The following is a 20,904-nucleotide window of genomic DNA, read 5'->3' as shown; positions in this document are numbered from 1 at the left end:
AAGATCATTACAATTTGGCCATGAAGACGCGTTCCTCAACAATCATCCACGGGAATTGTACCGTATTTGAAATCAAATAATAGGTGTGGCGCACATCAACAGTGTGGCGTGTGGAATAAATATTTATGAAGCAGAGAGGATTAAAAACTGCACCATCTGTATGCCCCTGCGTTACTGGGACAGGAAATGATGTTCGTGAATACCCTGATAGGTGTCTCTAATTGCGCCTGTGCAAAATAAACTTTGCTGACGTGTAGGAGCTGCTCGGATTCATCGCTCAGTCCTTGATGTCAATGATTTTGGACCCGTGGTCGTGACTTTAAAAGGTGTGTGTGGGGGGGAGGGGGGTGCAGTTTGGCGATATTGTTTTGTCATTCATGTAGGAGCTCTGCAGCAGCAGCCCGGGCTGAGAGGCTGCTCCTGAGTGCATGATCGTAATGGGACAGGTGCAGCCTCTGTAGCCGCTGCTACCCTGCTTCAGGACGGCATGCTGCCCGTACACCTGTAATTAAACAGTAAGAACACATTTTACCTGCTGGACAGCGTTTGACTATGTGGCTAACAATCAAAGACCAAGAAACAGCATTGTCCAAGAGAGAGAAAACACCAAAACAAGGCACCACAAGTGCACAGTAAGGCAATATAGTAAAAAAAAAAAAAAAAAAAAAAACAGGGCTGCACGATATGGACAAAATTTCATACCTCAATTTTTATGCCAGATATCTTGAGATACAATATAATAACAGTTGTGATATAAACACAAATCATTGTCACTGTAGCATTAATTAAAACACCCAATTATCATATCACTTACACCATTTTGTTAGGATGCATCCAATAAACTGAAGTCATAGGTTTGCATCAGCTTCACTCGATGTAGGGGCTATTATAAATCAGTAGTCAGCCTGAAGGCTATAGGTTAATCAGAATCAGAATCAGAAAGATCTTTTTTGCCAAGTTTTCACAAACAAGGACTAAACTAAACTGATGTGGGTTTACCTTCCACTGCAATCCTGCAATAATGTGTAGTATTTGTTATTGTTGTTTTAGATGAGTGTGGAGGTGGAGAGAAAATTTGTATGCAGTGCTGACACACAGAAGACACTGGAGGAGATTGGAGGTATGTGTTCATAGTGTCTTCTGCATGTTTACACAGTTAAATTCAGAGTTGAGGCGTGTAGCTGATGCTGTGATCCACGTTAGCTTGCAAATGGTCACTGAGAGGCTCTTCCGACATGCAGTGACACTAATCGCTGTGGTTTGTATATTGAAACTGCGGGGACACTGGCCATCTGTCTCCTGCTCCTAACAAAGCTTAATTAATTATCTGCACCAGACTCATTAGTTTAGCTGGGAATGAAAGGAATACTTTGATGGCAGTGTGTGTCTATTTTGATCATCTCTCTCTTCCTCCCTCTCCATTTACCCAGCGGTGTGTGTCGGTCAGCGCCAGTTTCACGACCAGTACTTTGACACCCCCGACTTCCACCTCACTTTGAGAGACATGTGGCTGCGTAAACGCAAAGGATGCTGGGAGCTCAAGTGTCCAACAGCAACAGGCGGCGAGACAGAAGAGACCAGTGGGGAGCAAAGTAAAGAGGCAGCTCTGTGCACTCGCTACAAGGAGATAACCAATCCTCTTGAGATTCAACAGAGAGTGAGAGAAGCCATACAAGACAACTGTGGGGAAGAGGAGGGTACATGCACACTGCTAGAAAAAGATGAAGGACAAGCAGGCATGGAGGCAGGCTGTGTAAGCCAGGGGCAGCCAGTTATTGACCCAGATGGACGTAAAACAGCAGAGAAAGGCTTGTCACAGGAGGACGACTCCTGGTTGAGCGAGCTGCATCTGGTGTGTTTTGCGGAGTTTACAACAGCACGTTGTTCCTTCACTCTCCAGGAGGAGGGAGTGCAAGTAGACCTTGACCAAGCTGACTTCGGCTACCATGTAGGGGAAATAGAAGTCCTGGTGTCGGAGGGAGAGGATGTGCAGTCTGCCCTGGAGAGGATCGAAAGAACAGCTCGAAAGCTGGGTGAGCCTGGGGGTATTGTGCTCTCTCACACATTTAATACATTGAATACAATGCATTGTTATTCCTGGCCTCAGACACATTGAGTAGACGCTTTGTAACCTCACCTGTATTCCTGTGTGTAGCAGTTTTATAAATGTAGGCCTTGGTGTGCCTTCACATTCACATTATATTTTTACATAAGTAAACAACTTGCCTTTCTGTGCTGTCACATTATTGACTAAATAATTCCCTAATCCTCTTGTTTTACTGACTTCTCCACAGGTCTGACCGGGGATCAGCGAGTTGAAGGAAAAATGAACATTTACCTTAAAAGATACCGTCCAGAGCACTATGAAAAACTACTCAGTGCACATGTTTTGTAATGGCTATTATATGTGCGATAGCTCAATAGTATGTAACATGTACATATTGCTAAAATTACTGATGTTAGTTATTGACGAGCATAATGCATTTTAATGAATAAAAATCTACCTCTCTGTGTTACTCTAAAGATGCTAAGTAGACTTTTCTTTAAGGTTAGATCTCCAACACACTGACGACTAAGCCACATCAGACAAATCAATGTAGAAATATTTCACAGAAATCAACACAACCCTGTATTACAATGTTCAACAAGCTGATGTTGCCTGGCAACAAATAAAAATTCCCACCAGAGCAAAAGTTGGCTTGTGCAGCCTGGCAACATTTGTTATAAAATCGGAGACACAGGAGAATTAAAAAAAAATCTAGATCACTAATTGTCACAAGTTTTATATACAAGACTTTGAGAAACCTTGGTTAGTTTTTGGAGTAATTAGCCAGACAAATTCTTTTACGCACGTGTAGTTTTACTCAGTTTAACTACTCAAAGTGGATCTGATCCACTCAGAGCTAAAATGAACTGGCTATTAAACCACTTCACATGGCTGTTATCATTTGTACTTGACCTTGTGATAAATGTCCTGACTACCATGAACAATAACCTTTATGTCAATACTGTTGATCCACCTCTATTCACATGTCACATCATAGATCAAATCATTAATTGCATCAGTAACATTGAGAAGATTGATGGGTGGACATACTGGATGATCCCAGAAGAGGTGAGCAACACAGTGCACCTCTGGTGTAGTGTTGGAAGAAGAGCTCTACCTGCATTTCTGTGAGAGAAACTGCCAAAGTCAGCAGCTGTATGTGTCTTGTGCTCTGGAGCAGGTGTGCAAAGAGGTTAAAAAAACAAACAAACAAACAAAAACTAACTAGGAAGTCATCTTCATGCCCATGATGTCTGAATCTTGATAGTTTTTAAACATAGACTGTATAGGCTTTTTAATCCAATCAGTTTGTTACTTTTATTTTAGAACTGTACAATAATAACATATCAGTAGTAGTTGTAGTAGTAGGCTAGTAGTAGTAGTAATAATAGCAGTAGTCATTCATTTATTAATAATAAAATACTTACCGCACATTTGCATTGTCTTCTACAGCGCACAGTCATTTTCAGTAGGTAGGGAAAGTAATTATAATGCAAAAAAGTTAAATAAAACTAAGTATGTGGCTTGTCAAACAACTGATTTAGACAGGTTAATTACCCACTGCGTTAGAGTTTGTAACAATGGTTTCAACAGCGTCATTACTTACATGTGCACACTTTGGATCATTCATTAGCCTACATTTTGATCATGAGGTTATTTGATATAATTTACACTGCAAAGTAGATTGGTTATCTTTTATTACAGTGACTATTAGGGAGGATTTTGCATAACACATGCAGCCCATAATGTGTCGCTCCGTTTTAAGTTAAAATGTGCCTCGTTAAACAGTGATGCTGGTATTTCTACATGTGACTGTCCTGGGCTGACAAACACTTGTGGTGCCAGCCCCGGTCCCACCTGAGCCGCATCCAGCACCCGACACCACCAAACCACCCGGATGTTTTGAGTCTCGCGGCAGCGGTGTGGATCACGTGACGGCGAAAGGGCAGGGGCTCGCGCAGAGGTTTTTACATTTTGTAAACAACATGGCGATTCACGGACTGCAAAGTCTCCTAGCTGTCTAACGGAGCACGGTGCAATAAAAAGGCTGAAGTTTATTTGTGTTCAGTAGACGCCACGGATCCGACCAGGCGTAAGTAACACGTCGGGTGGAGTACGAGGCTGATTTTACGCCGATAAAGAGCTGGACCGGCGAGCTGTCAAGAAGACCGTTTGGTAATCAAACGGTAATGCTGTTTTGCTAACGTTAGCATCGTGTAAGCTACTCTTTACGAGCTAGTTACAACATCTTATTCATGTGAGACAGTAAACTGGCTGACTTTTATTTGAAGACAGGTAGTTTGCCAGCAGGGAGACTTAAAAATATCAAGTTTATTGTAAATATAAACTGGTGTGTCATCGTAGCTTGTGCAGGTGATGTGTTTCCTTCATTTCATTACTTCTGACTTTACAAGGCTAACGTCTTCTGTCTCTCTCTCTTTCTCTCTGTCTGTCTGTCTCTCTCTCTGTCTGTCGCACATATATGCACATTGTCATACTGATGTATCAGACTTAAGGACAGCAACTGCATTTGTTTGCCTGGCTGTTCTCAGTCCAGTCCAAAACTTTCAGGTAGCTGTAACGACATCCAGCTGAATTACATATACAGCATTCCCAATTGTTGTCCCTGCCAGGCTTTCTTCAGTCTATGGGCTCTCAGTCCAGTTCTGGGATGTCTGGTGGAAGGGGCTCCTCCAGTGGCAACCCAGCAGAGCAGTCAGAACCAGCAGAAGCCAACCAGAGCAGCAGCCGAGGCCGCAGGACGGCTGATAGGCAGCAGGGGGACAGGCAGTCAGCATCAGAGGAGGACGTCGACTTAGCCGAAGTGCTGGCTTACCTACTGAGGAGGTGAGCTGGGATTCAGGTCTGCTGGGGAAATAGCTAGCCACAATGTAGTGTGCAACTCTGAGCCTGTTTTGATTTTGGATGTGTGATTTTCTTGTTCCCCTGGACAGCATCAGCAATGAATGTTGTGAATGATTTTGTATCATTCCCCAAGAGTCTGAAATCAAGAACATCTTTCTAGAGCTCTCATGTTGTACCGACATGCAACAAACAATCATTCAGTGAAAAATCCATTGCCACAGAGGATGCACTAGTTTTTCCACTGACAGCAGCCTTAATAAACTGGAATGCAGGGCAGCCACAAACCCCTCTCTTTGCTATTGGTATTGCTTTCTCCAGTTAAACAGTCCTGTTGCTGAATGCGGTAAACTGAAGTTTGCAAACAGTACAACTGGGGAGTGTGGGGAATTACTAACTGAGGTAGAAGTACAGTAGGTGCACCAAAAAAGTAATATACACCACAAAATAAATCATAAATTGACAACATCCAGTAGTGTGAGTTTTGAGGGGTGGATTTTGCTTTAAATGAAATAAGATGGGATTTTTTTAGTCTTTTTGAAAAGTGACACATGAAAAGTTGAGCTAACCTGCTGTGAAGGTGAGTTGAAAGTGTTTAGTTTACTTTTTAGTCTAAAAATGATTTAAAAAAAAAAAGAAGAAGAAGAAGAAGAAGAAGAGAGACTGCAGGGATCCAGGCTCAAGCCTCTGTGTTGGCAAGCATCTGGTCTGCTGAAGTATCTTTGAGAGGCTGAATCCCCACCAGCTCCAGGGCTGCAGTTCTGCAGCTGTTCTGACCTCTGACCTCCTTGTGGAAGAAAAAAAAAAAGAAGAAAAAAAAAAAAAGAAATCAGCATTTTCTTCCAGGAATCAATAAAACATCAGGGTGCATTCCAACACTGGTAAACTTTGGCACTAGTTGAGCATCACGTTTCCCCTCCAGATATTAATTTCGATTTTAACATAATGAAAGTAGCTGGGGAATTTCTAAATATTCCAGGCTCTGTTAGAAACCACTTCCATAAATTGGTTTTCTGCACTTGGAGCTGGTCCATGGCAGTGTCAGGGGCTCTGGTAGCAACACAGCCGACCAGCCAGATCCGGCAAGTAACAGAAGAAGAGGTGAAATTAATAAGTAGCTCTCTCCTCTCTCACATCAATTAACATTGAAGTACTCTGGAGTAAACTGCTGAATCCCCACCTGTGCCAGTGGAGCTGCTCACTGGCAAACACAACAAGACTGTGGCTCACCACTGCAGCCTGCTGTCTGACTGTGGGCCAGGGGCTGCAGCTGGGCTGGCTACATTATATTAAATCATAATTGACTGACTGATGGATTTGAGGTTTGATGTTGCAGTATTTCAACACAGAGCTCTTATTAAATGTTAACTGATATGTGTTGTAAATAAAGTCTGTTTGAGATAGATCACAGTAATACTTGTTACCTCCACATACATGTTGTACTTCCAGCATATTATATTATAAATCAACAATTTCTTTTTTTCAGGGTTAAAAATCAAATGTGGGTGAACATCATTGGTTGTTTCTCATTGCACTTATGCTTGACTCTGTGTATTCATAATCTTGAGCCCTCCTGCTCCTTTTTCACTACTACTTCTATTGCATTCCAGTTTTCAATCTTGTAGTGTAGGTGGAGCAGAGGTTAAACTGAGATTACCATCGCACTGTAATAACTCTCTTCCACTGCCCCGTTATTCCTCGGACGTTTGTTTTGTGATGTATTTACTCCTGTTGAGTGATTGATTTGTCTGATCATGCATCAGCTGTTTGATTAATAATTGTTGTCTCTGTGAGGTGATGTGAGGCTGTAAATGATTTGTGCATATTCACATTTTGATTGACTGCTTGGTGAATGGATGTGGTGTTTGTGTGCAGGGGCCAGGTCAGGCTGGTCCATGGCAGTGGCGCTACGGGGCTGCAGCTGGTCCAGTCGTACTCCGACTCTGATGAAGACAGCGATGGAGCATGGGAGGGTCGGTTGGGTGACCGCTATAATCCACCCGGTAACTTATTAACACTTTCCACTATCTAGATATAAAGACAGAAATAGCAAGAGAAATACATTCTAGCTTTTTTGACACTGTAAAGCCCTTAACACTGCAAAGCTTTCACTGAAAGGCAAGTTTTTTACCTCCATATGTGACATTTACTGGCAAGCAGGCATTTATTTTAAGCCTTTATGAAGGCCCACAAGAGCAGAAACTCTGTCTCTCTGTGACTAATACATGGTGTTTTGGGATATAGCATTGCAAGCTGTTTGCTTTCTATGTTACTGGAGACCGTCATGCTCAAATGGTAACACAAAAGGCTGATATCTCTGCATCAGTTAGATCCCACATGAAGCCATCGTACCATTGTAAGGTTTGAGGAAATGAAGTTGATATTTGTTCTTCTTTTTTTTAGCTATTGCGTAATTAATATTAAGGCTGGGCAGTAGATCCAGTTACCTTTTAAGCCGTAATAACTGGAATCACAAATAGAGGTAGTAAACCAACTTAACATATTGGGTATTCAAATAAACTATTGAGCAAAAATGATAACATGTTCAGACTCCTTACTTACTCATATATGCCAAGGATCAAATACCTGTGCTGTCTCCTTCACTCTTGTTCTCTGTCTATAAAAATAAGAGAAGGAACAGACTTAGCTCTCTTCTTCAACAAGAAAAAATAAAAATAAAATAAGATGTTAGAAAACCATTTGTCGATTTGTTTTACTAGTATCATTCTGTGTTAGTTGTTGAAAAGTCATGGAATGGCCAGGAACGTTGAATCAGAATGTGACCGTTATGTCCTGAAAGATTGAGGTAAGAAAACAAATTCACGCTGAGACTTGTTTGTTGTGTTATCTTGCCAGTGGACGCCCAGCCTGACACACAGGATGTGGACCGTAGTGAGATCCGAACTCAGATCCTGCTGGCCACTGCCTCCTCTGGCCTGAAAGGCAGACACAGCTTCACCCACATGCTTGCAGAGGTCAGACCACAGAGATCAGAGTTAAGGATGCTCTGAAACGGATAGTGATATCAGAGACCAGACTAGAATAGAACATTAGCAAGTTTCCAGCTCTAAAATAAGACGGCAAGAGGGACTAATGACCACTAAGCATACTACCTAAGCTACTAGTGTTTTCAACCCAGTACACTATGTATGTCTGTTTAACATAATGTTAATATGTGTAAATCTGTTTTCCCGTGACCCTTTAAGAGGGAGCAAGGCAGGTGTCGGGGCTCGAGTTTTTCCCATGGAGAGTGCAGCCGCATTCGCACACAGTAAGTATATTTAAACAATCCATGAACTATTTCTCACCTAATGACACTGAGAAAGAATTAAGCACACCTTGATCACACAAATGACTAATTCTAGAAAGTTGTGGAAAGCAAGCAACACGTACATAAAACTGTATTGATTGCTGTATTGTATATGACTGATTGCTGTATGTTTCTGTGAAGACATGACAATCGATCATGATGTGATATTTACAAGAGGCCTTTAAATTAAACATCAAAGGACGTTTACACCTGTGTTCCTTCACAGTTTCCTGCCAAATTATGTATCTCACAAGGATACGTACCAGCAGAAAGCCTTCTGCGGGGTGTACAGTGAAGATGGCACCATGTTCCTTTCTGCCTGCCAAGGTAAATAACCCAAAAATCAAACTGAGAACCCTGAGGAGCTGAACTGTGGTTGCAGATCATTTTGAGTGTTTGTTTTAAACTGCTCGGAATGACAAATGAAGGGGGTTTTACCGTAACAGGACAATTTGGGCCATATTAGGTAAGTGGTCACTGAAAGAGAATCACACTAAATTGACTAAATAAACTTTAGAGTCCCCACATCCGAGTGTGCTAATTGTGCAAATTGTTTGGAACGACAGTCAGGGAAGGGACTATGATTGAACTCCGTCCATTGTCCACTTATCTCACATGTGAGTTCTGAGCCTCTGATGACCTGTTTTTGATGAAATTAGGGGGAACCACCAGCGTTCGTAAGGGTGCTAGAAGTCCTTGAAAACTTGTTGTATTTTCCTTTTAATTTGTCTCAATTCTGTAGAGTGCTCTCCCTAAACATAATTTTTTTTTTGTTTATAGCTGTGGTTCTCAAACGGGGTATGCGTTCCCCTAAGGGTACATTGGAGTACTGCAGGGAGTACATGAGATTAAAAAAAAAAGTTAATTTAAAAAAATATGAGTCATGCATGATTCCCAAAATAATTAGCCTGTGCTACAATACGTTTCGGAAAAAATGTAAATGTATATTTGATAAACGCATCTTATATCCAGAAAATAGCAAAAAAGAAGTAAAAACAGAGCCAACACAATATCGTTAGTATCAGGTTGTTGTCTCAGACACTGATGGTGCTATATTGTACCTCTTTCTACCATTTTTATTTTGCACTGGTCGGGGGTACTTGGTTGAAAAAATATTTCAAAGGGGGCACATTATTGAAAAAAGATTGAGAACCACTAGTTTATAACACAATATTATCTGATTTAATGTGATAAAGAACTGAAATAAACATTTTGAATAGCTGTAAACAGCCGTAAGGTGTCGGAAAAGTTTGAAAGTGCTCAAAAAGTGCTTTAATGTGATTTAAGAAAAGGTATAAGAACCCTTAAAGATGGATTTTGATGTTGAGGTCCAGCATTTTGAATGGAAGCGTGATTGGCCCACCACAGCACCACCAACAGGCCAGGCCTGGCCAAGTTAAGGCAATTGTGGGCGACGTCATGTTCACTGTTGGATTCTTGCTGTTACTTACTTTCTTGCTAACTTTTTAATTTATTGGTTAAGGTGTAAAGAATCCCTATCCAATCTGACCAGGAAAAAAAAAGAAGAAATTAAAAATTGAAAGACAGCTCCCACACCCTGAAGGAAAAATGCAAATGCATCTAGTATTACTTTCATTGCATGGTGAAAATTGCATCGTGCACTGCCCATTGCTGCAGCTCTTATTGATTGCTTGGCATAATCAGCACAACAACAAGCGCCTGAACAGGTGACGATGTGAGCTCCTCAGGTAGCTGAAGTATGCTTTCCATTCATACTACTGACAATGGTTTGATGCTGAAATGTCTGTTCTGTCTGCCACGATGTAAGAAAAATATTATTAGACACATTTGCATTTTCCATCCTTCAGTGTGTGAGAGCAGTCTTTAATTTTTTTAAGTTATTTATTTATTTTTTTTGCTTGGGTGCACCTATTTTTGCCTTGCACACAGTGTCTTGGTTATATAAAAATAAATAATGACAAAGAATGAAAAGACAAAATGCAAATGAAATCTGATCATGCATAAATTAAAGCTGTAATATGCACTATATCTGTGTTCCTGAAGCATAATATGACTAGTAAATATCAGCTGGGGTTGCTGAATGGTAGTGAGTGAAATGATGTAAATAGCTCACGGCACACTCGCTCCAAAGATTTCTGCATTCATGAACAAAGGAGCGGGCCAGACTGTGTTTTTGTTGTGCTTTAGACAAATAGAGGATGAATAAACTCCCTACATTCTTTTTTTACACCACCATCTGGAATTTTGTCCTCCTATATTGAAATCTCATGTATTTTTAACTGAATCTAAACTTGTAAAAGTATGCCAATTGACTATTATTTCTTATATTTCAAGGTTTCTGTTTTATCCCATAGTATTCAGTAGCAAATGTTAGAATAGATGCCAGAGTCTGAGTCAGTTTTTGTCCTGAGGGAAAGTTGAACTCAAAATGGTGCAAGCACATGGTGCACCCCATGTTTGACTAATAACTTACTGTAGGGACTTACATATACATACAGTATCCCTTTTTATTTTTCATGTGACCCATTTTCTAGCCTGAAAACAGTACATTTGACCCAGTAACCCCTCACATTCAAGTTGTTTTAATGGAATACTATACTTGTGCTCCCTGCAGACCAGAACATCCGCCTGTACGACACCACCAGGGGGCGATTTAACCTACGGCGAACGGTGAAGGCCCGGGACGTGGGCTGGAGTGTGCTGGACGTGTGCTTCACCCCTGACACACACCATGTGCTCTACTCCAGCTGGTCTGACTACAGTAAGGCTAGGGGACCAGTATGACATGACGCAACAAGTGGACACAAGAGTCATAACTTGCACAGCTACACACCCCTAGAAGAGCCATTAGCCAAGTTTAAATTTGACTTAGGGTACAGACTTATCTTCAAACCTTTTTTGGTTTTGGTTGAACCAAAGCGGAAGATTTTATTTGTTTTTGTGTTTGGTTCTTTAAGATACACACCATCCAGTTACGAGTGAACCCAGGCCTATAAACAAAAGTTACTCGGACTCACTCACTTAACGGGCAGAGTTTTGGTAGGCTGTCACTCTGCCAGCTTAGAGAATTTATTTTGGCATGGGAGAGTGAAAGTCCCTGCAACTTTAGCTAAACACTTGCCTGGGCTCTGTACTGTATTTACTCTCCCTCATGTCCATGCTAGTAAAGAACACACAAAGAAATGGCTGAATATGACTTACGTCTACACATAAAACCTTTTGCAGTTGTGTTTGCAGTTGTTTCTTCTAGTTTGTCTCACACCTAATGCTCCACACTGAAGGAGGAAATGAGTTTGAACAACAAGCTCCGAACAAGCTTGGTGTGAGCGTCGCCTAAATAATCTCAAATATCAGGAATTTATCATAAATCTTTTTTCACATTTAATTGGATAATTTGGCTTCCTAGAATACCTCCAAAGCAAAACCTTGCACCATTTTCCTTAATTGCATTGGGACAGTAAGCAGTCTGGGACAATTTCAAGCCCTCAGAGATTCTTTTTAAAATTTATGGATTTAGGTTTTGTTGTTGCAAACCAATCAAAACAACCTAGAGTTTGTTGCTTAGCAGATTAGATTATTGATTGCTTGTTTTTTTTTTTTTTTTTTTTTTACATGTTCTCTGTCTCTGTGTCTTCCCTCCAGTTCATGTGTGCAGTGTAGATGGAGACAGTGAAAGCCACACCGCCCTGGACCTCAAGTTAGTGTTTCCCTCATAGTAACTTATAGCATTACGGAGCAGGTAATCTATCATTCCCGACCAGCCGGCCCTCCTCCCCCTTCATTACCACCTGGATGAATGATGCTGTCAGAGCTTGTCACCGCAACCATCCATCCACTCACTCTAACACTGTGTGTTATTCTGTTAATTGGAAGGATCATTATGAACCATTTCAACAAAAGACTCCCATTAAGCTCATAACAGTCGTAACAGTAGCGTTGTTTTTCAAAGTGATGTGAGTCCTCTTCATGTTGTTTGAAATGATGGGATGGCATTGACAGTGTAGTTGTAATTCTGTTAGACGTGCAGTACCACTGCAGTGTTGACCTGGTTGTGTGTGTGTGTATGCGTGTTTTATAGTCCAGACGAAAGGAGGTTCTGCGTGTTCTCACTGGCTGCATCCACAGATGGCAAGGACATCCTCGGAGGGTGAGCGTACTTCTCCTTTATGTTTCGCAGGCACGATTGACAAGAGTTGAAACCAGGACTCAAATCGCCTCCCAAAAAGTCAATTCAAACAGCTAATCGCCATCTAGTGACAGCTGTTTGGTCTGGATGGAAGTTGGATTTGACAACCTTTCTGCGGCCTGAATACTGAAATTGTGAAGACAATAAACCTCAATGAATATAAAGTAGACTGCTTGACACAACACTGACAAAGCTGTTTATGTTCTAGTATTCAGAAGAGTATCCTTTTTAGCCCATTAATATTTGAGTATTAGAGAATTCTCCATCCAGTGCTGTCAAAGGCGCATTAAAACACCGGATGAGAATGTATTCAGCCTCTCTTCCCCTCTCTTCTTTCAGAGCGAATGACGGCTGCCTCTATGTCTTTGATCGTGAGCAGAATAAAAGGACATTGAAGGTTAGTGTGCTTATGAGTGCACCTTCACATGCACTCTTGCTTTGGATGTGCTAAATTTGCCTGTATCCACCAATTTGAGTCACATTCACCTTTGTGTATTTAACGGCTCGTCCGGCAGCCAAGGTGAGGTGGACATGAGCGGAGCTTATTGTGCGTCAGTTCACATGAAGTTTCACACCGCCCTGCCTTCTGTAACATAGTAGCGGAGAATCCAGCTAAACCCTGCAGGGGGAGGGGGGGGCATCCCACCTCTTCCCCTCCTCCCAAAACCCCCTCTGTGTTGAAGTCACTAGCTGACCTCCACCATCTGCTTCATCACTGTCTTACTCTTTTTCTCATTCTGTCTCTCCCTTACCTCTCATTGTCCGAGTTTGTGTGTCTGCATCTGCACTCCCAATCTCTGAACATCTCTCTTTCATGCCATTCTTTCACTCTCTCATGTCTGAGGTTGAGAATTGATGGGATTATTTCAGTCCCTGATTGGTTCCTCTTCTGTTTCCTTTGTAGTGCTACCTTTATTCTGCACCAAACATGCCAAGTATAAAACTCCTATCAATCCCAAATTAGAATGAATAAAAAACCTTGGTACATTACATGCATTACATGTTATAAGAATTACATGTTGTAATGGAGAAATATTTGCTAAATAAAGCATGAATTTGCCAAATTAATTACATCATTAGCACTACTGGCTATGTTGAATATATCATAGAGATTGTGTTACACAGATTAAGGATCTTTTGTATTATTGTTACAGTACACTTGATGCCAGTGTGACTGAAGACACCCTATCTGTGTACACATTGCACAATTTCATGCTGGTTGTGACATGACTCAAGGAAGAGAGTGTGTGTACAGATCAGTTCTCAACAAAATGGAGCAGACTCTTTGCCACTGAAGCTCATAGCAGCCTAGAAACAAAGAGGACCAACTAGGCTCTTCATCAAACTGTTCTTTTTAGCATTGTGTTTCAGCTGCAAGGTGACTGCTCCCGTGCTGCAGAGGACTGAGCTGAACACGACACACTGATGTCAGCCTCACTATGCTTCACAGTCAATCTCACACTCAGCAGAGCAGGGGAAAATAGAGAGTGAGATGATTTAAATAGTGAATTAAAAATGGTGCATTTTTTCCTTGCCAAAAAATGAAAAGAAGGGAGAGCAAAACAAGTCATGTACCTCACTTTTCCCAGGTGCTTTTATTACACTTTTTTGTCACACACTTGTGCACATACAAGCATGCACAGACACATTCACACACATGCACATTCACTCGCTACCTTGCACATACATTTCCATGCACAGGTGTTCCACACACAAATATGCATTAACTCCATTCCTCTCCTCCTCAGATTGATGCCCATGAGGATGATGTGAATGCGGTGGCGTTTGCTGACGGCTCCTCCCAGCTGCTCTTCTCTGGCAGCGATGACGCACTGTGCAAGGTGTGGGACAGACGGACGCTGCGGGAGGACAGACCGCAGCCTGTCGGACAGCTGGCCGGCCACCGAGACGGCGTCACCTTCATCCACAGCAAGGTGGGGTGGAAGGAGAGGAAAGCACCGCTGATGTGTTATTAATCTGTCAGTGGTCAATGGAAGGGTCTCCATGCTGACAGGTAGCCGCGTTTGACAAATTACTGGTTTTTGAAGGCTGGCGTGCTGGTGTCCTCAAATTGAAACCACCAGTGTTTTGAGACAAGATTTGTTGTCTTTAAATGTGGCCATATTCATGCCAAATGTTTTTGAAAAAAATGAAGTCTTAAGTGTTTCCACTGGGATTTTTGTTTTAGCAGGGTGGAAATATCTCTGAAACAGCATTCAGACGACAGGAGGCTAAAATTAAAACCCAGCAGAATAACTAAAAAAAACATATTAATGCATCTCTTACCAAAATTACACATTAGAAGACAATTAGAGCTTCCCACAGGTGACTAGTGTACAACTGTTCAAATTCACAATCAATAAGCAAACAGACTGCATCATATGCATCAAATCAGAGGTGGACGGAACTCATACTAAAATTAACCACTTGTGTGTCGAGGGAAATTCACACAGCATGGCTTTAAAATGAACATATTACATATACTACTACTACATGTAGTAGTAAATTACTATCATAATTATATGAAACTTCATTGATATCCATAGGGAAATACTTTTTTTTTGTTTGCCCCCCAGCCTGTTGCTGGTAGGAGTTCAGTGTTGTGCACAAGGACACATCAACAGGATGTTTTACAGACATCAGGGTTTGAATTTGAAATTGGTAGTTTATGTATTTAGTTGTTCATGACAGTCTTTTTTGTCTTCCTGTTTAAATCTGGTTGGGTGTGATGGCGTCAGGGCGATGCACGCTACCTGATCAGCAACTCTAAGGATCAGTCCATCAAGCTCTGGGACGTGAGGAAGTTCTCGCCCAAGGAGGGGCTGGCCGCCTCGCGCCTGGCTGTCACCCAACAAAACTGGGACTACCGTTGGCAGCAGGTTCCCCAGAGAGGTGAGGAGAGCGCGGACAGACAGACACCAGGATAGGGAGGCGACGGGAGAAGGAGTCAGTGACTCATAGGGGAGGATAGGTCACATGGAGGAAGAAAAGGGGAGGAGAATAGAGATAAAAAGGATGGAGGGCTGTTAAAGAGGCAAGAGAGGAGCAATTAAAAAAATTGGCTTTAGGTCTCAATGGATATAGTCACCCAGCGAAAGTGTGATGCTGGGCCAGGAGGATGTGACAATGTTAAAAGGTAGGAGGGGGAGGTGAAGAGTTAATGCCCTCATAGCTGAAAGATAAGGGAAAGAATAGAGGAGAAGTGAAGGACAGGAGCTATAATAATGAGAGGTGGAGCAGGGATGTAGCAGAGGATCAAACCTAGACTGGTGAGTGCCCATGTTTAAGATGTGAATTCTTAACAAATGGCATGTGATGACTTCTACAGGACAGAAAACTTAATTCTCTTCTGAAGTTGTATGTCCTTGACTATAATGATGTTATTTACCACCAGGGCTGGACGATGTATTGATAATATATTGATATCATGCTATGAGACTAGATATTTTCTGGGATTTTGGATATTGTAATATCATGATACAGTTTAAGAGTTGTCTTTCTGGTTTTAAAGGCTCTATTTCAATAAGGTTGCAGTTTTCAGGTTGTTTTAGCTTTTTGATTATTTGTTTCTACCTGCTTGGTCTTCATATCCGCATTACTAATGATTATTTATCAAAAAACTCATGTGTATGAGTATCTTTTGAAAACACCAATGGTTATTCCTACAATGTTGTCACAATATCAAGATTGAATTATTTGGTCAAAAATATAATGTTACTCGATTTTGACCATATCAACCAGTTCTTCTTACTACTATATCACTTACAGTCATCTTGGTCATTATAGGAAACAGGTCCCTGAGTGTGTCTCTAATAACGTGTACACTGTGGAAGGGATTAGTGCAAAAACGTGTATGACTGAAAAGAAAAAACAGATTTTCTCATAAATCTTGTAATCAAAGCTGCTTAAAAAAGAGATTTACATGCAAATGGCAGATTGTAGATGTTGTTTTTGTGCTTACCTGGCCTGGCCTTGTCCCTCGCAGCCCTGAAGAGACACAAGCTGACAGGCGACACTTCGGTGATGACCTACCGTGGTCACGGCGTCCTGCACACGCTCATCCGCTGCCGTTTCTCACCCGAGTTCAGCACCGGGCAGAGGTTCATCTACTCTGGCTGCTCCACTGGCAAAATCATCAGTGAGTGTGTTGCTGTAACGTATGTGTGTCTGAAATACACTTTCTGGTTCACCCACCACAGGCTCTTAAACTTTTAAAGTTATTGTACATGTGTCCTATATTATTGTGTGCATGGATTTAGATATTGTATGGAAAATAATTGAAAAAAAAATATATTTAAAAATTGCTTAGTAGCTTCTATAGTGGGTCTTTTTACTGTTGATCTTCATTTTTTTTTTCTTTTTGATGTCTTCACATCTGCTACATGCAATTAATGTTAAGTTTGACCTAATGTTTCGCTACTTAACCATCCAGGCAGTGTAGAAGCATGAGGAGTTTGCAGATGTTTAGACCCTTTGAGTCTATCAGCTGCCTCTTTGATATCAAGCCATTGTGTTACTTTGATTTGATTGGTTCAGACTCAGAGACAGTGTGTGATAGTCAGAAAGGACAAGGTTTGACAAAAGGCAAAGACCAAACACTGAGAAATATCAATGCTATTGTCTTGTATAAGCTAGTGGCCTGTGTGACATTCACTTATCCATCTAGGACACTTTTGCTGACTTTCAGTGCTTTGCAGGTGTTAATGTCATGTCCTGTTTAATGTGCAAGCAAATGTAAGCACAAGCACATCAAAGTGAGAAACAATGTGTTTTGCTTATCTGTCACTGATGAAAATTTTACTCAACTTGCACCAAACACAGTTGTGACTTCACAGCACCATGACATCCTTGCCACTTTGGCTTGCACTGTAAGTTATTCTCAAGTTGATTCTGCTCGGTTCAGCCTAGTGAAGATTTTTTACCCTGGGCTGCGGCTCCACCACACGATCACAACACCCCTCATTTAGAGTCCATTCTGATGCTGCTACACTGCAGAATTCTTCAACTTTGACTGTATACTTGAAGTGTGTTTGTGTTTAGTCTGCCCTCACACACAGCCACTTGTGTGTGGTGTGTGGTCTTGTTATGTTTTGTGGTGCACCCAGTGTGTCAGTCCGGCATTGTGTAACTGTCTTATCATTAGTCAGTACCAAATAACTCAGTCAAATTCTTTGTGCGAGACCTAATGTACAGTTTTTGCCTACAAGTAGCATAATTGGTTAATTTCTGTGTGTGTGTGTGTGTGTGTGTGTGTGTGTGTGTTCGTCCAGTTTATGATGTGCTAACAGGCACTGTGGTAGCCAGGTTGTCGGGCCATGACGCGTGTGTGAGGGACGTCAGCTGGCACCCGTATGAGGACAACATTGTCAGCAGCTCTGTAAGTGCTGTTTTCGAAGTGTTTATTTTTTCTCCAAATACAAATTGTTAAGCTACAACCCACTATATACAAATGGGCCATTTTACAGGAAGATATCGCTAAGTTTGCAGGTTGGTTTATTATTGATTTTGTTAGATGGGAAGAATGCACAAACATCAAAACTGAAGTCGCAAAAGCAGTATTCTGCCATTTTTACCTGTTTCCCTGTCCTCCTCTTCCCCCTCTATATTTTGTTTTTCTACAGTGGGACGGGGCAGTGCGAATGTGGGAGCACAGACAGACCCATCCTCTAGAGGAGGAGAGAGAGAGGGAGAGAGACTGACGGCCAGGACAAAACAACGGGAGACAGAAATGGTTAGAGAAAATGTGATGAGTAAGGGATTGATGTCAGAGGAAGTGACGTCAAACAGGAAGAGGCTGGCCCTAACAGAGGGAGACAAAGCTCACAAAGAGCGAGAGAGAGACTTTCATATCTTCTGAATTCAATGCTGGATATTAATAATTATAATTATAGCGTGGTTGTGAAGTGTTCTTTTGGAAGGCATTATAACCTTGTATTGTCAAAAGTGCAGATTAGGGCGGAGATTTGGTGAGATCACCTCAGATGATGGCCTATTTGAAATGTCTTTTTTATCTGCCTCACTTTCATGTAAGGCCAAAGCTGCTGAATTTGGCTTCTTGAAACCCTTCACCCAAAACGTACTGAAGCTCATAACGCTAAGCGCTTACTTAAAGAGCTACCCAACAAAACTGCACTCATTGACAGTTCTTATGGTGCTTTGAGAAGAAAGCCCTTTTACCCAATTAATGGTAAGATAGTTATATGTTAAATCAATGTTAGATATTGCAGGGAGAAGCTCTGGACTTTAAGATTGATAATTCTGTATAAATAATGTATAGTATTTTAATGGTAAAAGTGTGCAGGGAGTGTATTCACGAAGTAGTTTGTGTGCTGATTTGGAATCAGTTTTGACATTTCCTATTACCATGAGTTACATTGTCTGAGGTCTTATCAGTGATCCTGGTCAGCACTCCAGCTTTGTGAATACCGGCATTGGGATGGAGAAAAAAAACTAAAAAAACTAAAAAAAAAAAAAAAAAATCCTTCTGTCGGACAATATAAATGTGATCTGTTCAAAAGATTTGAATGTGCGTAATAATATGTCGAGGTTAAGATTTGATGATGGAATTGGGAACGTGTGTGTGTGGATACATAGTTACACACTGATCTGTGTATGCAATTTTTTGGGTATGTTTATATTAAAACCCATGTTTCACTCTCAGACCATTGTTTTACAGTTACAATAAAACCTTTCTTTAAATGTAACGCTGATGATTCCTGCTGTTGAAGTCAAGCCCTGTTAACAACAGACTAAAATACCAGTGGTGAGGGTAACTTTTGGACTGACTTATTGTTAAGTTACAAAAACAATATTGGTTATTTTTAGTAGCATGGTTCAAGGCACTCTGTCTTGCATATATGAAATGCCTTTAATTAACCATTGGTAAGCATTTAAATGATGTCAGTATATGCCTGGAATAGTCCAGTAATAGAAACAACAGATAACCAGTAGCAATATAAATTATGAATACAAATATAAACTCCTAAGACTTTTTTTCCCACCCCAGAATGAGGAAAGACAAATTTGCTTCATCAGGCTTGAAACAGGCAAAATCTGGGTACTACTGAAATGTAATTAACAATTTCATAGGTTAAATAGAGGGAAATACATACAAATAAGTGTCTTTTTACACATCAATAACACTACAGCCATATGAGTCTGATCAAGACATGGTGTAAACACAACATAGCACTTTTAAGGCTGTGTCTCTGTCATTATTCCTGTTATTATTTTGATATTTCTTGATAAGTTTCCCTGTAGTGATGTCTTCATTTGCCCCTCCTCTTTTCTTGCTGGACAGACAATTGTCAGTAGCATACTTGTAGACAACTGGCAGACAATTAGCTGCTATAGGGGCCGTAGCAAAGCTGCACTGGAGGGCATTGTAGTGACAGGAATGCAGTAAGAGCTCTAAAAATAGACCTCTGGCAACAATATGACTGGTTTCATTTACAGAACCAAGCAAGGACATACTTGTTTATTTCACTTAACTGTACCCCCACCCTTCAATAAAAATGTGATTCATATTGTAGCCCACTAGCAAACAGATCATTTGTCATCTCAGCTGTAGTTTCAATGAAATGGATATTGCTTTATGTCCTTAATATTGAGCTGGCCATGGATCAGGAAAACTCCCCTGGTGCTGGTATGGAAAATTGTCCTTTGAAAGTGATGGGAAAAATCAGCCAACACAAGCCAGATGAAAAAGTGGAGACACCTGTCCATATTATTAATTTTGAATGAATGAAATATGAATGAGTAAATGGCAAAATGGAAGACGTTATATATCAAACCACTCTCCTTAATTAGTAGCGGCTACAATTTTTCACATGTGGACTAGTGTTTCTTAAGGCAGTGTTGCTTTGGATTGCGTGGCCAAATGAGTAGCAGGACTGGATTTCCTGGGGTCACAAAAATAGCACTTGTATGTTTTAATGAGCATGAGTCCCATGGCAAGACTAAATTTACTCAATTTGGCTTCAGGGGGCTGAGAAAGTTTCTGAAGCCCTGGGCTAAGGACTGGGGCTGCAATAAAAAAGACTCAATGTGCTGTGAGGAAGGCAGCTGTTCACGGTGCCAAATGCAGCCTGGCAACAGTTAATAACTTAAATTAGTTTTGGCACCAGCAGCTGACTCTAAGAATGGAGAGGCTAAAGGAGAACCAAAGAGAAAAGTTATTCATGGCCAAATAAGGAGTCAATGACCCATTTTATGTCAGTAAATGCTTTTGTAGGCCTATACATGACCTTTGTTACTCAATGCCGGTGAGTGAACAATGTTGCGTTGCACCAGCAAGCACCAAATTAATCAGATTGCAAATGGTTATTAATGTGGGTGAAAATTAACAATTTGTTGCTCCCTGTCTAGACACAGGTTCAGTTTTGTCCTGGTAACAAACACCATACATATATACATACATTCAAAGCTGCAATTAATGCCGGATCACATTGTTTTGGGTGTACTAAGTTACAGTCCACCAAAGAGCAGTAGCCACTTGTGTCCTGGCTTCCAGTCTGG

At 41.1% G+C, this 20,904-nt stretch overlaps 2 protein-coding genes across 2 annotated transcripts; both read left to right on the top strand.

Annotated features, from left to right (window-relative positions):
• Positions 1-234: 234 nt before the first annotated feature.
• On the top strand, positions 235-2,999 carry thtpa (thiamine triphosphatase). The gene is made up of 4 exons (XM_030078864.1): positions 235-326; positions 1,051-1,120; positions 1,431-2,033; positions 2,295-2,999. The coding sequence occupies exons 2-4, from the start codon at positions 1,051-1,053 to the stop codon at positions 2,393-2,395; spliced, it is 774 nt and encodes a 257-aa protein (XP_029934724.1). The 5' UTR covers positions 235-326; the 3' UTR covers positions 2,396-2,999.
• A 991-nt stretch (positions 3,000-3,990) lies between these two features.
• On the top strand, positions 3,991-19,091 carry dcaf11 (ddb1 and cul4 associated factor 11). Its single transcript, XM_030079359.1, has 15 exons — positions 3,991-4,233; positions 4,681-4,894; positions 6,785-6,912; positions 7,766-7,884; positions 8,116-8,180; positions 8,446-8,546; positions 10,816-10,962; positions 11,844-11,898; positions 12,280-12,348; positions 12,727-12,784; positions 14,136-14,321; positions 15,126-15,279; positions 16,373-16,525; positions 17,658-17,764; positions 18,009-19,091. The coding sequence occupies exons 2-15, from the start codon at positions 4,695-4,697 to the stop codon at positions 18,084-18,086; spliced, it is 1,620 nt and encodes a 539-aa protein (XP_029935219.1). The 5' UTR covers positions 3,991-4,233; positions 4,681-4,694; the 3' UTR covers positions 18,087-19,091.
• Positions 19,092-20,904: the final 1,813 nt, after the last annotated feature.

The sequence above is a fragment of the Myripristis murdjan genome, chromosome 20, assembly GCF_902150065.1.
Source record: "Myripristis murdjan chromosome 20, fMyrMur1.1, whole genome shotgun sequence".
Taxonomy (NCBI): domain Eukaryota; kingdom Metazoa; phylum Chordata; class Actinopteri; order Holocentriformes; family Holocentridae; genus Myripristis; species Myripristis murdjan.
This window is presented reverse-complemented; position numbering and strand designations above follow the sequence as displayed.

Coding starts and splice junctions, on each gene's coding strand:
- thtpa (XM_030078864.1), top strand. CDS start 1,051: ATGAGTGTGGAGGTGGAGAGAAAATTTGTATGCAGTGCTGACACACAG. Junction 1,121..1,430: donor GACACTGGAGGAGATTGGAG/GTATGTGTTCAT, acceptor CCATTTACCCAG/CGGTGTGTGTCGGTCAGCGC. Junction 2,034..2,294: donor AAGAACAGCTCGAAAGCTGG/GTGAGCCTGGGG, acceptor ACTTCTCCACAG/GTCTGACCGGGGATCAGCGA.
- dcaf11 (XM_030079359.1), top strand. CDS start 4,695: ATGGGCTCTCAGTCCAGTTCTGGGATGTCTGGTGGAAGGGGCTCCTCC. Junction 8,181..8,445: donor TGCAGCCGCATTCGCACACA/GTAAGTATATTT, acceptor GTTCCTTCACAG/TTTCCTGCCAAATTATGTAT. Junction 10,963..11,843: donor CTCCAGCTGGTCTGACTACA/GTAAGGCTAGGG, acceptor TCTTCCCTCCAG/TTCATGTGTGCAGTGTAGAT.